Genomic DNA, 15,248 nt, shown 5'->3' on the forward strand with positions numbered 1-15,248 from the left:
TGTTGCGTTCTCCAGTGTTCCTCAGTGGTCTTTAGAGTGTTCTGTTGGGTTCTCTAGTGTTCCTCAGTGCTCTTACTAATGTTCTGTTGGGTTTTCTAGTGTTCTGCATTGCTCTTTATAATGCTCTGTTGCGTTCTCCAGTGTTCCTCAGTGCTCTTTATAATGTTTTGTTGCGTTCTCCAGTGTTCCTCAGTGGTCTTTAGAGTGTTCTGTTGGGTTCTCTAGTGTTCCTCAGTGCTCTTACTAATGTTCTGTTGGGTTTTCTAGTGTTCCTCAGTGCTCTTTATAATGCTCTGTTGGGTTCTCCAGTGTTCCTCAGTGCTCTTTATAATGTTTTGTTGCGTTCTCCAGTGTTCCTCAGTGGTCTTTAGAGTGTTCTGTTGGGTTCTCTAGTGTTCCTCAGTGCTCTTACTAATGTTCTGTTGGGTTTTCTAGTGTTCCTCAGTGCTCTTCATAATGTTCTGTTGCGTTCTCCAGTGTTCCTCAGTGGTCTTTAGAGTGTTCTGTTGGGTTCTCTAGTGTTCCTCAGTGCTCTTACTAATGTTCTGTTGGGTTTTCTAGTGTTCCTCAGTGCTCTTTATAATGCTCTGTTGGGTTTTCTAGTGTTCCTCAGTGCTCTTTATAATGCTCTGTTGTGTTCTCCAGTGTTCCTCAGTGCTCTTCATAATGTTTTGTTGGGTTCTCTAGTGTCTGTCAGTGCTCTTCATAATGTTCTGTTGGGTTCTCTAGTGTTCCTCAGTACTCTTTTGATGTTCTGAAGGGTTCCCTACTGTTCCTCAGTGCTCTTCATAATGTTCTAAAGGTTTATCTAGTGTTCCTCAGTGCTCTTTATAATGTTCTGTTGGGTTCTCTACTGTTCCTCAGTGCTCTTTATAATGTTCTGTTTGGTTCTCTACTGTTCCTCAGTGGTCTTATAAATGTTCTGTTGGTTTCTGTAGTGTTCCGCAGTGGTCTTAATAATGTTCTGTTGGGTTCTCTAGTGTTCCTCAGCGCTCTTTATAATATTCTGTTGCGTTCTCCAGTGTTCCTCAGTGGTCTTTAGAGTGTTCTGTTGGGTTCTCTAGTGTTCCTCAGTGCTCTTACTAATGTTCTGTTGGGTTTTCTAGTGTTCTGCAGTGCTCTTTATAATGCTCTGTTGCGTTCTCCAGTGTTACTCAGTGCTCTTTATAATGTTTTGTTGCGTTCTCCAGTGTTCCTCAGTGCTCTTCATAATGTTCTTTTGCGTTCTCCAGTGTTCCTCAGTGCTCTTTAGAGTGTTCTGTTGGGTTCTCTAGTGTTCCTCAGTGCTCTTACTAATGTTCTGTTGGGTTTTCTAGTGTTCTGCAGTGCTCTTTAGTGTTCTCAGTGTTGCCCTCAGTGTTGCCCTCAGTGTTCTCCTCAGTGTTCTCTTCAGTGTTCCCTCAGTGTCCCCTCAGCGTCCCCCTCAGTGTTCTCCTCAGTGTCTCCTCAGTGTCCCCCTCAGCGTTCTCTTCAGTGTCCCCTCAGTGTTCCCTCAGTGTTCTCCCCGGGTTTCCCGTTAGTGTTCGCTCAGTGTTCTCCTCAGTGTTCCCTCAGTGTTCCTCACTGTTCCCCTCAGTGTTCCCCTCAGTGTCCCCTCAGTGTTCTTCTCAGTGTCCCCCGCAGTGTTCTCTGTGTTCTCCTTAGTGTCCCCTCAGTGTTTGCCTCAGAGTTCTCCTCAGTGTTCTCCTCAGTGTCCCCTCAGTGTTCACCTCAGTGTACTCCTCAGTGTCCCCTCAGTGTCCCCTCAGTGTACTCCTCAGTGTCCCCTCAGTGTTCTTCTCAGTGTTCTTCTCTGTGTTCTCCTTAGTGTCCCCTCAGTGTTTGCCTCAGAGTTCTCCTCAGTGTTCTCCTCAGTGTTCTTCTCAGTGTTCTTCTCAGTGTTCTCATCAGTGTTCTCCTCTGTGTTCTCCCTCAGTGTTCTCATCAGTGTTCTCCTCTGTGTTCTCCTCAGTGTCCCCTCAGTGTCCCCTCAGTGTTCCCTCAGTGTCCCCTCAGTGTTCTTCTCAGTGTCCCCTCAGTATTCTCCTCAGTGTCCCCCTCAGTGTTCTCTCAGCGTTCCTTCAGCATCCCCTTCAGTGTTCTCCTCAGTGTTCTCCTCAGTGTTCTCCTCAGTGTCTCCTCAGTGTTCTTCTCAGTGTCTCCTCAGTGTTCTTCTCAGTGTTCTCCTCAGTGTCCCCTCAGTGTTCTTCTCAGTGTTCTCCTCAGTGTTCTTCTCAGTGTTCTTCTCAGTATTCTCCTCAGTGTTGTCCTCAGTGTTCTCCTCAGTGTTCCCTCAGTGTCCTCTCAGTGTTCTTCTCAGTATTCTCCTCAGTGTTGTCCTCAGTGTTCTCCTCAGTGTTCCCTCAGTGTCCTCTCAGTGTTCCCTCAGTGTGTCCTCAGCATCCCCCTCAGCGTTCTCTTCAGTGTCCCCTCAGTGTTCTCCTCAGTGTCCCCTCAGTGTTCGCCTCAGTGTTTTCCTCAGTGTTCTCCTCAGTGTCCCCCTCAGTGTTCTCTCAGTGTTCCCTCAGTGTGTCCTCAGCATCCCCCTCAGCGTTCTCCTGAGTGTCCCCTCAGTGTTCGCCTCAGTGTTCGCCTCAGTGTTCTCCTCAGTGTTCCCCCTCAGTGTTCTTCTCAGTGTCTCCTTAGTGTTCTTCTCAGTGTCCCCTCAGTGTTCGCCTCAGTGTTCGCCTCAGTGTTCTCCTCAGTGTTCCCCCTCAGTGTTCTTCTCAGTGTCCCCTCAGTGTTCGCCTCAGTGTTTTCCTCAGTGTTCCCTCAGTGTGTCCTCAGCATCCCCCTCACCGTTCTCTTCAGTGTCCCCTCAGTGTTCTCCTCAGTGTCCCCTCAGTGTTCGCCTCAGTGTTTTCCTCAGTGTTCCCTCAGTGTGTCCTCAGCATCCCCCTCACCGTTCTCTTCAGTGTCCCCTTAGTGTTCTTCTCAGTGTCCCCTCAGTGTTCGCCTCAGTGTTCGCCTCAGTGTTCTCCTCAGTGTTCCCCCTCAGTGTACTCCTCAGTGTCCCCTCAGTGTTCTTCTCAGTGTTCTTCTCTGTGTTCTCCTTAGTGTCCCCTCAGTGTTTGCCTCAGAGTTCTCCTCAGTGTTCTCCTCAGTGTTCTCCTCAGTGTTCTTCTCAGTGTTCTTCTCAGTGTTCTCATCAGTGTTCTCCTCTGTGTTCTCCTCAGTGTCCCCTCAGTGTCCCCTCAGTGTTCCCTCAGTGTCCCCTCAGTGTTCTTCTCAGTGTCCCCTCAGTATTCTCCTCAGTGTCCCCCTCAGTGTTCTCTCAGCGTTCCTTCAGCATCCCCTTCAGTGTTCTCCTCAGTGTTCTCCTCAGTGTTCTCCTCAGTGTCTCCTCAGTGTTCTTCTCAGTGTCTCCTCAGTGTTCTTCTCAGTGTTCTCCTCAGTGTCCCCTCAGTGTTCGCCTCAGTGTTTTCCTCAGTGTTCCCTCAGTGTGTCCTCAGCATCCCCCTCAGCGTTCTCTTCAGTGTCCCCTCAGTGTTCTCCTCAGTGTCCCCTCAGTGTTTTTTTTATATTTTTATATTATTTTGTTATATTTCTCCCTCTCCCCTCGCTGGAAGTGTCGGACTTCCCGCCGCCTGATTCCGCCTTGATTAAACACTGAAAATAAAATAAAAGAGGGAGACAGTTTTTCCCATTTTATCTTATTTTGATATATTTCTCCCTCTCCCCTCTCTGGAAGCATCCGACCTCCCGCCGCCCTCCGCCTCTCCCGCCTTAATTAAACACTGAAAACGAAAATAAAAGACAGAGACATTTTTCTATTTTCATTAGCTATATTTCTCACTCTCCCCTCTCTGGGAGCGTCCAACCTCCAGCTGCCCGCTCCTGTCTCAAACATGGAGGCCCCGCACATACTCCCCCGGGCAGCCAGACCCCGCTCGGGTCTCCCTCTCGCATATAACGTTACTCCCGCTCGGGTGCTATAATTTGGTGTTTCACCACATTACACATATGTTAATCACAGTAGTTGCATTACTGTTAAGAAGGCCCAGCTTAGTCTTGTGAACACGTGAAACATAATTTATAAATATTGTGTTTCACAAGTCGGGACAGATGCATACAGTGACTTTAGTTTTATGCTAACATTTACTTCAACATGATGACACGTTAGCTAACGTAAGATTAGCCTACTATACAAATGTTAAATCTTACCGTAAGCAAATCGCTGGTGCTTTGTGGTTTGATGACGGTATGCCATGTACTTTTTTACTTGGTCGCTTCCTTTTATGAAGTCGTTAGCTTTAGCATTTAGCCCAATCTTGTGTTTCGGTGGGTTAGCTCGGCATGCTTTACATAAGAGGATTTTCTTGTCTGCCGCCTCTTCCACACCAAGCCAGTCGAGTTTCCAGTTCAAAATCGTTGCTGGCAGGGTACATCTCTTCATCAACGTGTTTGCGGGAACTTGGGGAGGATCTGGTGGAGGAACTGGGACTGGTTCACTTTGGTGGGTGGGTGGCTTAACCAAGTAGCGGTCCATGATCCAACGCAGCACGGCAGCTTCAGGTAGGCTATGTAGTGAGGAGCGTTATCTGTGTGTGAGGGACGGGGGCGCGGGCGCCTGCGGCGCGCACCCTGGTGCATCAGCGCAACCTTGTTAAGGACATCTGGAGAATAATGAGTTGTTGACAAAAACTTGGGGGCAATTTTGGCCCCTGGAACATGGTTTTAAAACTTGGGGGCAATTTTGGCCCCTGGAACATGGTTTTTGGGGGCATTCTTGGCTAAATTGGGGGACAAATGGCCCGTGGCCCTCGCTAATTTCCGACACTGGTTCCCCCTCAGTGCTCTACTCTGTATTTTCCTCAGTGTTTTCCTCCTTGTTGTTCTTAGTGTTCTCCTCAATGTTCTCCTCAGTGTTCTCCCCAGTGTTCTCCCCAGTGTTCTCCCCAGTGTTCCCTCAGTGTTCCTCTGTGTTCTTGTGTTCTCTCAGTGTTCCCTTGGTGTCCCCCTCAATGTTAACACAGCGTTCTCCCCAGCGTTCTCCTCAGTATTTTCCTCGGTGTTCCCTCAGTTTTCCTCTCAGGTTCTCTCACAATTTGTCTTCTGTGATGTTGTTTGGTTCTTCAGGACATCAGGAACACAGTGGGGAACATTCCGATGGAGTGGTACAAAGACTTCCCTCACATTGGCTACGACCTGGACGGGAAGAAGATCTACAAACCACTTAGGAACAAGGACGAGCTCGACGACTTCCTGGACAAGATGGAGAACCCCGAGTACTGGTGAGTTAACTGGCATGATGCTAACTCCCACATTGGTTTGCAGAGGGCATGCTAACGATGCTAGCTTGCAGTTAGGGTTCTTTAGGCAATGTGAGGCCACAGTGAGGTGGAGGTCACAGTGAGAGACAGTTCACATTAAGATGGAGGTCACAGTGAGAGACAGGTCACATTAAGATGGAGGTCACAGTGAGATGGAGGTCACAGTGAGATGCAGGTGACAGTAAGATGGAGGTCACAGTGAGAGACAGGTCACATTAAGATGGAGGTTACAGTGAGATGCAGGTCAGAGTGAGATGGAGGTCAGACTGAGATGGAGGTCACAGGAAGATGCAGGTCAGAGTGAGATGGAGGTCACAGGAAGATGCAGGTCACAGTGAGATGCAGGTCACAGTGAGATGGAGGTTACAGCGAGATGCAGGCCAGAGTGAGATGCAGGCCAGAGTGAGATGGAGGTCACATTAAGATGGAGGTCACAGTGAGATGGAGGTTACAGTGAGATGCAGATCAGAGTGAGATGGAGGTCAGAGTGAGATGGAGGTCACATTAAGATGGAGGTCACAGTGAGATGCAGGTCACATGGAGATGGAGGTCACAGTACGATGGAGGTTACAGTGAAATGGAGGTCACAGTAAGATGGAGGTTACAGAGAGATGGAGGTCACAGTGAGATTCAGGTCACAGTGAGAAGGAGGTTACAGTGAGAAGGAGGTTACAGTGAGATGCAGGTTACAGTGAAATGGAGGTCACAGTGAGATTCGGGTCACAATGAGATAGAGGTCACAGTGAGAAGGAGGTTACAGTGAGATGCAGGTTACAGTGAAATGGAGGTCACAGTGAGATGCAGGTCACAGTGAGATGGAGGTCACAGTACGATGGAGGTCACAATGAGATAGAGGTCACAGTGAGAAGGAGGTTACAGTGAGATGGAGGTCACAGTGAGATGGAGGTCACAGTGAGATTCGGGTCACAGTGAGATGGAGGTCACAGTGAGATTCGGGTCACAGTGAGATGGAGGTCACAGGAAGATGCAGGTCAGAGTAGATGGAGGTCAGAGTGAGATGCAGGTTACAGTGAAATGGAGGTCACAGTGAGATGGAGGTCACAGTGAGATGGAGGTCACAGTGAGATTCGGGTCACAGTGAGATGGAGGTCACAGGAAGATGCAGGTCACAGTAGATGGACGTCAGAGTGAGATGGAGGTCACAGTGAGATGGAGGCCACAGTAAGATGGAGGTCACAGTGAGATGGAGGTCACAGTGAGATTCGGGTCACAGTGAGATGGAGGTCACAGTGAGATGCAGTTCACAGTGAGATGGAGGCCACAGGAAGATGCAGGTCAGAGTGCACAGTGAGATGGAGGCCACAGGAAGATGCAGGTCAGAGTGAGATGGCGGTTACAGTAAGATGGAGGTCACAGATGCAGGTCACAGTGAGATGCAGTTCACAGTGAGATGCAGTTCACAGTGAGATGGAGGTCACAGTGAGATGGAGGTCACAGTGAGATTCGGGTCACAGTGAGATGCAGTTCACAGCGAGATGGAGGTCACAGTGAGATGGAGGCCACAGGAAGATGCAGGTCAGAGTGAGATGGCGGTTACAGTAAGATGGAAGTCACAGATGCAGGTCACAGTGAGATGGCGGTCACAGATGCAGGTCACAGTGAGATGGCAGTCACAGTATGATGGAGGTGACAGTTAGATGTAGGGCACAATGAGATGTAGGTCAGCGTGGCGGACGAGGCAGAACCTCATTAAGCTCCGCCCTTGTGCGTCCGCAGGAGAACGGTCCATGACAAGCAGACAGGAAGTGACATCGTGCTGTCAGACGAGCAGGTGGAGCTGGTGAACCGTCTGCAGAGGGGACAGTTTGGAGAGCTAAGCTTCAATGAGTACCAGGTATGCTCAGGTGACACAGATAAGGCTCCGCCCCTTCCTGCTGACATCAGCTGTGGATGTTAAACCCCAGGTGTGTGTATGCCCCTCCCCTCAGCCTCAGGTGGAGTTCTTTAGTCGGGACGTGATGCTCCACCCGGTCACCAACCGCCCGGCGGACAAACGCAGCTTCATCCCGTCTCTGGTCGAGAAGGACAAGGTGTCCAAACTCGTCCACGCCATTAAGATGGGCTGGATCAAACCGCGGCGGCAGGACGATGACAGCAGGGGGCGATACTACGACCTCTGGGCCAATGAGGACACTTCGATTCTGGCCAAACACAGGATGCACCTGCCCGCCCCCAAAATCCCCCTACCTGGTCACCAGGAGTCCTACAACCCCCCACCTGAGTTCCTATTCACCGACGAGGAGGTACGGCAGCCCCGGAGGGACAAATTTATCTGCATGCCCCCCTGTCCCTTCACCTGTCTCTAGCTGTCCCTTTACCTGCCTCTACCTGTCCCTATACCTGTCTCTACCTGTCTCTGTACCTGTCTCTACCTGTCTCTGTAACTGTCTCTACCTGTCTCTTTACCTGTCTCTGTCTCTGTCCCCCTCAGCGAGCTCTGTGGGAGCAGCAGGATCCGTCAGACAGGAAGTTGCCGTTTGTTCCCAGGAAGTTCTCGAACCTCCGTCAGGTTCCTGCGTTTCCTCGTTTCATCCACGAGCGGTTCGAGCGCTGCCTAGACCTGTACCTGTGTCCCCGTCAGAGGAAGATGAGGGTACCTGACACACACCTGAACCCCCTCAGCCAATCAGGATGTTCCGCTGTCCAACCAGTAACACCTGTCTCTGTACCTGTGCTCCTGTCTGTCCACAGGTGAACGTGAACCCAGAGGACCTGATCCCAAAACTGCCCAAACCCAAAGACCTGCAGCCGTTTCCTACAACACAGAGTCTGGTAAGACTGTCCTCACAGTGTAGACTGTCCTCACAGTGTCCACTGTCCTCACAGTGTAGACTGTCCTCACAGTGTAGACATGTAGTCACCATGATGATGTAAAACAAACTGATGTGTGTGCAGTGCAGACACCTGTCCCTTAGACAGGTGAGTCCTCATTGACATCATGTATGTACCTCTGTGTGTGTGTGTGTGTGTGTGTGTGTGTGTGTGTGTGTGTGTGTGTGTGTGTGTATGGGGCCAGGTGTACCGGGGTCACAGTGGTCTGGTCCGTTCCATCAGTGTGTCTCCGTCAGGACAGTGGCTTGCCTCAGGTAGGAGTTTACCTGGTAACCTGGACAGGTGACACATCAGACCCCTGTGTGTAGTACTGTAGTGTGTATTGTGTGTGTTTGTGAACAGGAAGTGACGACGGCTCCGTCAGGTTCTGGGAGGTGTGTTCGTCTCGCTGCATGAGGACTGTCCAGGTGGGCGGACCTGTGAAGAGCATCGCCTGGAACCCAAACCCATCTGTCTGTCTGCTCGCTGTTGCCTTGTAAGGACCTGTCTGTCCCCAAAAACCTGTCTCTGTCTGTCCCCCAAAGACCTGTCTCCGTCTCTGATGACCTGTCTATGTCTCTGATTACCTGTCTCTGATGACCTATCTCTGATGACCTGTCTCTGTCTCTGATGACCTGCCTCTGATGACCTGTCTCTGTCTCTGATGACCTGCCTCTGATGACCTGTCGCTGTCTCTGATGACCTGCCTCTGATGACCTGTCGCTAATAACCTGTCTCTGTCTCTGATGACCTGTCTCTGTCTCTGATGACCTGTCTCTGATGACCTGTCTCTGTTTCTGATGGGCCTGCCTCTGATGACCTGTCTCTGATGACCTGCCTCTGATGACCTGTCGCTAATGACCTGTCTCTGTCTCTGATGACCTGTCTCTATTGACCTGTCTCTGTCTCTGTTGACCTGTCTCTATTGACCTGTCTCTGTCTCGAATGACCTGTCTCTATTGACCTGTCTCTGTCTCTGATGACCTGTCTCTAATGACCTGTCTCTGATTACCTGTCTCTGATGACCTGTCTCTGATGACCTGTCTCTGTCTCTGATGACCTGTCTCTGTCTGATGACCTGTCTCTGTCTCTGATGACCTGTCTCTGTCTCTGATGACCTGTCTCTGATGACCTGTCTCTGATGACCTGCCTCTGATGACCTGTCTCTGTCTCTGATGACCTGTCTCTATTGACCTGTCTCTGTCTCTGATGACCTGTCTCTAATGACCTGTCTCTGATGACCTGTCTCTAATGACCTGTCTCTGATTACCTGTCTCTGATGACCTGTCTCTGATGACCTGTCTCTGTCTCTGATGACCTGTCTCTATTGACCTGTCTCTGTCTCTGATGACCTGTCTCTGTCTCTGATGACCTGTCGCTAGTGACCTGTCTCTGTCTCTGATGACCTGCCTCTGATGACCTGTCGCTAATGACCTGTCTCTGTCTCTGATGACCTGTCTCTGTCTCTGATGACCTGTCGCTAGTGACCTGTCTCTGTCTCTGATGACCTGCCTCTGATGACCTGTCGCTAATGACCTGTCTCTGTCTCTGATGACCTGTCTCTGTCTCTGATGACCTGTCTCTGATGAGCTGTCGCTAATGACCTGTCTCTGTCTCTGATGACTGGCCTCTGATGACCTGTCGCTAATGACCTGTCTCTGTCTCTGATGACCTGTCTCTCTCTCTGATGACCTGCCTCTGTCTCTGATGACCTGTCGCTAATGACCTGTGTCTGTCTCTGATGACCTGTCTCTGATGACCTGTCTCTATTGACCTGTCTCTGTCTCTGATGACCTGTCTCTGTCTCTGATGACCTGTCTCTGATGACCTGTCGCTAATGACCTGTGTCTGTCTCTGATGACCTGTGTCTGTCTCTGATGACCTATCTCTGATGACCTGTCGCTAATGACCTGTCTCTGATGACCTGTCTTTAATGACCTGTGTCTGTCTCTGATGACCGGTCTCTGTCTGTCCCCAAAGGCCTGTCTCTGTCTCTGATGACCTGTCTCTGTCCTCCTGTCTGTTTCTTTGTCTCAGGGACTCGGTTGTGTTGATCCTGTCTCCGTGTCTGGGGGACAGACAGGTTGTCTCTGCGTCAGAGCGACTCCTCTCCGGTCCGCAGGAGGTGGAGCCTATGGAGGGGGAGGGGCCTGTGACCTGGACAGACGTAGAGGGGGAGGAGTTTAATCAGGGGATCCGTCTCAGGATACGACACCCCAAAGTGAGAGGACACACCTGTCCCCTTATCATTACCGTATCAGTACCTGTCCTGTCACCTTATTGTTACCATATGAGCACCTGTTTTGTCCCCTTATCGTTACCGTCCCAGTACCTGTCCTGTCCTAACTGCTCACTGTCGCTCTGCTCAGGCTGTCCACCAGGTGGCGTGGCACGCCAAAGGGGACTACCTGGCGTCGGTGATGCCGGATCACTCCAGCCACCTGCAGGTGTTCATCCACCAGCTGAGCCGGAGGCGGAGCCAGAACCCCTTCAGGAAGAACAAAGGTCTGGTGCAGTGCGTGTCCTTCCACCCCGTCAGACCCTACTTCTTTGTGGCCACGCAACGCGCCGTGCGCATCTACAACCTGCTCAAACAGGAAATGACCAAGAAACTACAGGCCAACTCCAAATGGATCTCCAGCATGGCCGTCCACCCTGGAGGTAAAGAGACGCACCTGACACAGCTGGTGACATCACAGCTGAGGGGCAGAGCCTCTGTCTCACCTGTCTCTCTGTCCACAGGTGATCATGTGATCTGTGGGAGTTACGACTGCAGGCTGAGCTGGTTCGACCTCGACCTGTCGACCAAACCTTACAGGATGTTAAGGTCTGTATCTGTCTGTCAAACTCAAGTGTTTCAGGGGGCGGGCTCTTTCACATCTGAAATTATCATCACTTCCTGTCTGCAGGCACCATAAGAAGGCGGTGAGGGGCGTGGCCTATCATCGACTGTACCCGCTGTTCGCCTCAGCGTCTGACGACGGATCCATCATTGTCTGTCACGGGACTGTTTACAAGTAATACACACTACAAAACACTACACACACTACTACATACTCTACACACAGTACTTCATTCAGACTCCGCTCCCCTGGCGCTCTGTCCCTGACCTTCTGTCCTCCATCTCCTCAGTGACCTGCTGCAGAACCCATTGATCGTTCCAGTGAAGGTTCTTCGTGGTCATGTGATGACTCACGACCTCGGCGTCCTGTCTGTGACCTTTCACCCCACACAGCCTTGGATCTTCTCTTCCGGAGCCGACGCCACCATCCGCCTCTACACCTAGCAACTGCAACTGACCGACCAACTGAACGACCAACCAACTGATCTACCGACCGGCTGTGTACTGTAGGAAGGTGACTGAGCAGTTGCTAGGATACCATCTCATCTTGTTACCATGGAGAATATGACTTTTTTTTTATTATAATTAAAGTAAAACTTTCTCACCTGTTCGTTTGTTTGTTTGTGTTGTTTACCAGTTTTTCGGGAACTGGAGGGTCTTAAGGGCACTGGACGGTCATAACAGTACTGGAGGGTCTTCAGGTTACTGGAGGGTCTAAAGAGTACTGGAGGGTCTTAAGGACACTATGGTTTTGAGAGTACTGAAGGGTCTTTAGGGCATTGTAGGGTTCTGAGGGTACTGGAGGGTCTTTAGAGCACTGGAGGGTATACAGGGTACGAATAGGGTCATCAGGGTACTGGAGGTTCTTTAGGGTACTGAAGGGTCTTAAGGGCACTCTAGGGTTTTGAGTATACTGGAGTGTCTATAGGGTACGATAGGGTCTTTAGGGTACTGGAGGGTCTTTAGGGTAATGTAGGGTTCTGAGTGTACTGGAGGGTCTTCAGGATACCAGAGGGTCTGTAGGGTACTGTAGGGTTTTGAGGGTACAGGAGGGTCTTAACGGTACTGGAGGGTTTTCAGGGTACTGGAGGGTCTTTAGGGCACCATAGGGTTTTGAGGGTACTGGAGGGTCTTCAAGGTACTGTAGAGTTTTGAGGGTACTGGAGAGTCTTTAGGGTACTGTAGGGTTTTGAGGGCACTATAAGGTTTTGAGGGTCTTAAGGGCAATGGAGAGTCTTTAGGGTACCAGAGGGTCATAACAGTACTGGAGGGTCTTTAGGGCACTGTAGGGTTTTGAGGGTACTGGAGGGTCTATAGGGCATTATAAGGTTTTGAGGGTACTGGAGGGGACTTCAGATTACTGGAGGGTCTTTAGGGCACTGTAAGGTGTTGAGAGTACTCGTGGTTGTTCAGGTTACTGGAGGGTCTTCAGGGTACTGGAGGGTCTAAAGGGTACTGGATGGTCTTAAAGGTGCTGTAGTGTTTTGAGAGTACTGGAGACCTTAAAGGGTACTGGAGGGCCTTCAGGGTACTTGAGGGTCTTAAGGGTACTGGAGGGTCTTAAGGGCACTGTAGGGTTTTGAGAGTACTTGAGACCTTAAAGGGTACTGGAGGTTCTTTATGGTAATGGAGGGCTCTTCAGGCTACTGGAGGGTCTATAGGTTACTGTAGGGACTTTATGGTACCGGATGGTCTTCAGGGTACTGGAGGGTCTTTGGGTACTGCAGGGCCTTTAGGGCACTGTAGGGTTTTGAGGGTACTGGAGGGTCTTAAGGGCACTGTAGGGTTTTGAGGGTACTGGAGGGTCTTAAGGGCACTGTAGGGTTTTGAGGGTACTGCAGGGCCTTTAGGGCACTGTAAGGTTTTGAGGGTACTGGAGGGTCATCAGGGTACTGGAGGGTCTATAGGGTACTGGAGGGTTTTAAGTGCACTGTAGTGTTTTGAGAGTACTGGAGACCCTTAAGGGTACTGGATGGTCTTTATGGTACTAGAGGGCTCTTCAGGGTACTGGAGGGTGTAGAGGGTACTGGAGGGCCTTCAGGATACTGGAGGGTACTCCCTGGAATCCTGGAGGGTCTTAAGGGGCCTGGAGGGTCTTCAGGGTCCTGGAGTGTTCTCCCTGGGATCCTGGAGGGCCTTCCTCGGGATCCTGGAGGTTTCTCAGTGTTCTGGAAGGCTCTCCTTGGGATCCTGGAGGGTCTTCAGGGTCCTCCTCAGAATCCTGGAGAGTCTTCAGGGTCCTGTAGGGTCACCAGGGTCCTGGTGGGTCTTCCTTGGAATCCTGGAGCGTGTTCAGGGTCGTGGAGGGTTCTCCTTGGAATCCTGGAAGTTCTTAAGGGGCCTGGAGGGTCTCCCTTGGAATCCTAAAGGGTGTTCATAGTCCTGGGCCCGTATTCACAAAGAATCCTAAGAGTAGCTCTTAGTGACGTCATTCTAAGAAAAATCTTGGAATTCCTCGAATTCTAAGATTTTTCTTAGAATTTTCCCTTGGTAAGATAAAAGTTATTCACAAAGCATCTTAGGCCTTAAGAGAGCTCCTAAGGTGAAAAACTGTTAAGAGGAGGGAGGAGGACTTTTAAGAAGCCTAAGAGTGTCTTAAACAGAGAAGATGGCGGAAAGACAGAGAGGAAGGAGAGATATTCTCCGTATATTGAACGACAGTGATTTAATAAGACGCTACCGGCTTGATCGTGCAGGGATAATGTTTGTGGTTGACCTCATCAGGGATGAGCTTACTTTTCCCACCCAGCGTAGTAACGCAATAACGCCCGCTTTGGATTGCAGCACGTACCAGCGCTTCTCACACTCATCGCTTGTGCGTAAAAGGAGAGGGAACGACGCATTGATTTGTCGGGCAATGCGCTCCCAAGTCTGCCTCTTCCCTTGTGCCGTGATCCCGGGACCGAATTTCCCTCTTAAAACTCCTTTGTTCTCCTCCACGAGCTGTGCCAACAGCAGGCACTGCTCTTCTGTCCAGTTCGGCTTTCTCGTTCTTTTTTTCTCCATTTCATTCGTTGTTTTGGTCATTCTGCCAAATCAAACCGCTTTTTACAAGGAGGCCAGCAATCACAGTAATTGCTGACAGCTGAGTCTGCGTCCACCATTAATATCAAATAGATTAAGTAGTAAAATTACCAGCATGGCGAGTAAACATAACAATAAGCAAATCAATATAATAATCGGCATGTGAATGAGGTACGTTCAAACATTTTGAAGCTGTGTAACAATTAATTTAATTTTGCTGAGTTTCATCATCATGACATAAAATTATTTTCACGATTACACATTTCTTAATACAGTCTAAGTTCTATGATCGGTTCATTTCACTGTCCATTCATTACTAGGAGCACATTTGTTTGTGAAAGTACGTGGGAGGACCGATGGAAGGTGATTGAGTGACTCTCTCTTCTCTATAATCAAAATTATTTAAAAAAGAAAATTCTGGTACTCTTGTTTGATCGACGCAGCTTTCATACAGCTTTGCACACACAATATTCTTAGATGGATTACTCACGAATGCAGGGTCGCACAGAAATGCCACACATATCATATGAAAGTGCAGGACCAGAGCTTTCCGAGGATACCGCACACATCATTGTGCTGTCATCCCATCACGCTATAAATACAGATCAAGTGTCTACAAAATAAAAACCTGACGAATTTCTTTACAACCCATTATACAGATCTTGTTATCAGTCACTTCATATAGTGAGGAATATCGTATCTTACCACGTCTTAGGCTTGCGTGTGTTTCTCCCTGTCTATCCACATTTGTAGTTCGGCTTTCAAGAGGCAAATATCTCCATATTGTCCAGTTCACACTCCATCAAACTTTGTATGACAAGACCAGCCACTTCACCTTTGCGCACCCAGACAACTGCAGCCTAATTATGCATACATGACAGGGCAGTAGTCACCATATACATTGAGGGGGACACGTGCCCCCCCCAATGCCCAAAATGTCCTCCCAATATATAACTGAAACTGAAAAACAACAACAAAAAACGTTCAGGTCAGGCCAAAGAGCAGCACAGAGCACAGAGAAGTAAGTCAAGATCATGTCGACAAGAAAATGTCCAGAATTTTTTTTTACTGCAAAGTGGCAAATATTATCTTGGAGGACATGATTGCACTTGGGTGACTATTTTTCTATTATCTTAGATGTAAATATTGCATGTTTCTTTCAGATAAAACACATTTTTGACTTGTGAATGAGTCAATGGAATTTCTTGCAATAATGAAAAAATACTGGCAATCATGTCCGCCTGGCACAAACCACATGTTTTGGACAGCTGTGAAGTGACAGAATGTCCCACCATCAT

General features: G+C 49.4%; 1 protein-coding gene and 1 long non-coding RNA gene across 5 annotated transcripts in view; one reads left to right on the plus strand and one right to left on the minus strand.

Moving 5' to 3' along the window:
- Positions 1 to 11,534, plus strand: part of bop1 (BOP1 ribosomal biogenesis factor) — a 17,742-nt gene extending 6,208 nt beyond the window's left edge. The window contains exons 5-16 of the mRNA XM_050035182.1: positions 5,059 to 5,213; positions 6,990 to 7,107; positions 7,202 to 7,516; positions 7,705 to 7,866; positions 7,965 to 8,045; positions 8,290 to 8,359; positions 8,448 to 8,580; positions 10,122 to 10,305; positions 10,454 to 10,745; positions 10,827 to 10,911; positions 10,994 to 11,101; positions 11,217 to 11,534. Of these exons, the coding sequence (XP_049891139.1) occupies positions 5,059 to 5,213; positions 6,990 to 7,107; positions 7,202 to 7,516; positions 7,705 to 7,866; positions 7,965 to 8,045; positions 8,290 to 8,359; positions 8,448 to 8,580; positions 10,122 to 10,305; positions 10,454 to 10,745; positions 10,827 to 10,911; positions 10,994 to 11,101; positions 11,217 to 11,370 (1,857 nt within the window). The 3' untranslated portion in view covers positions 11,371 to 11,534. The remainder of the gene's footprint in view (positions 1 to 5,058; positions 5,214 to 6,989; positions 7,108 to 7,201; positions 7,517 to 7,704; positions 7,867 to 7,964; positions 8,046 to 8,289; positions 8,360 to 8,447; positions 8,581 to 10,121; positions 10,306 to 10,453; positions 10,746 to 10,826; positions 10,912 to 10,993; positions 11,102 to 11,216) is intronic.
- Positions 8,589 to 10,108, minus strand: LOC126384508 (uncharacterized). 4 transcript variants are annotated; one of them, XR_007569291.1, is made up of 3 exons: positions 9,573 to 10,108; positions 9,299 to 9,340; positions 8,589 to 9,096 (listed from the first exon to the last, which is right to left on the minus strand). It is a non-coding gene; the product is annotated as an uncharacterized LOC126384508 (long non-coding RNA). The 4 variants fall into 4 exon arrangements; XR_007569292.1 differs by having other exon boundaries at positions 8,589 to 9,110; XR_007569289.1 differs by having other exon boundaries at positions 9,471 to 10,108.
- Positions 11,535 to 15,248: the final 3,714 nt, after the last annotated feature.

Source organism: Epinephelus moara, chromosome 22 (assembly GCF_006386435.1).
Source record: "Epinephelus moara isolate mb chromosome 22, YSFRI_EMoa_1.0, whole genome shotgun sequence".
Lineage (NCBI taxonomy): Eukaryota > Metazoa > Chordata > Actinopteri > Perciformes > Serranidae > Epinephelus > Epinephelus moara.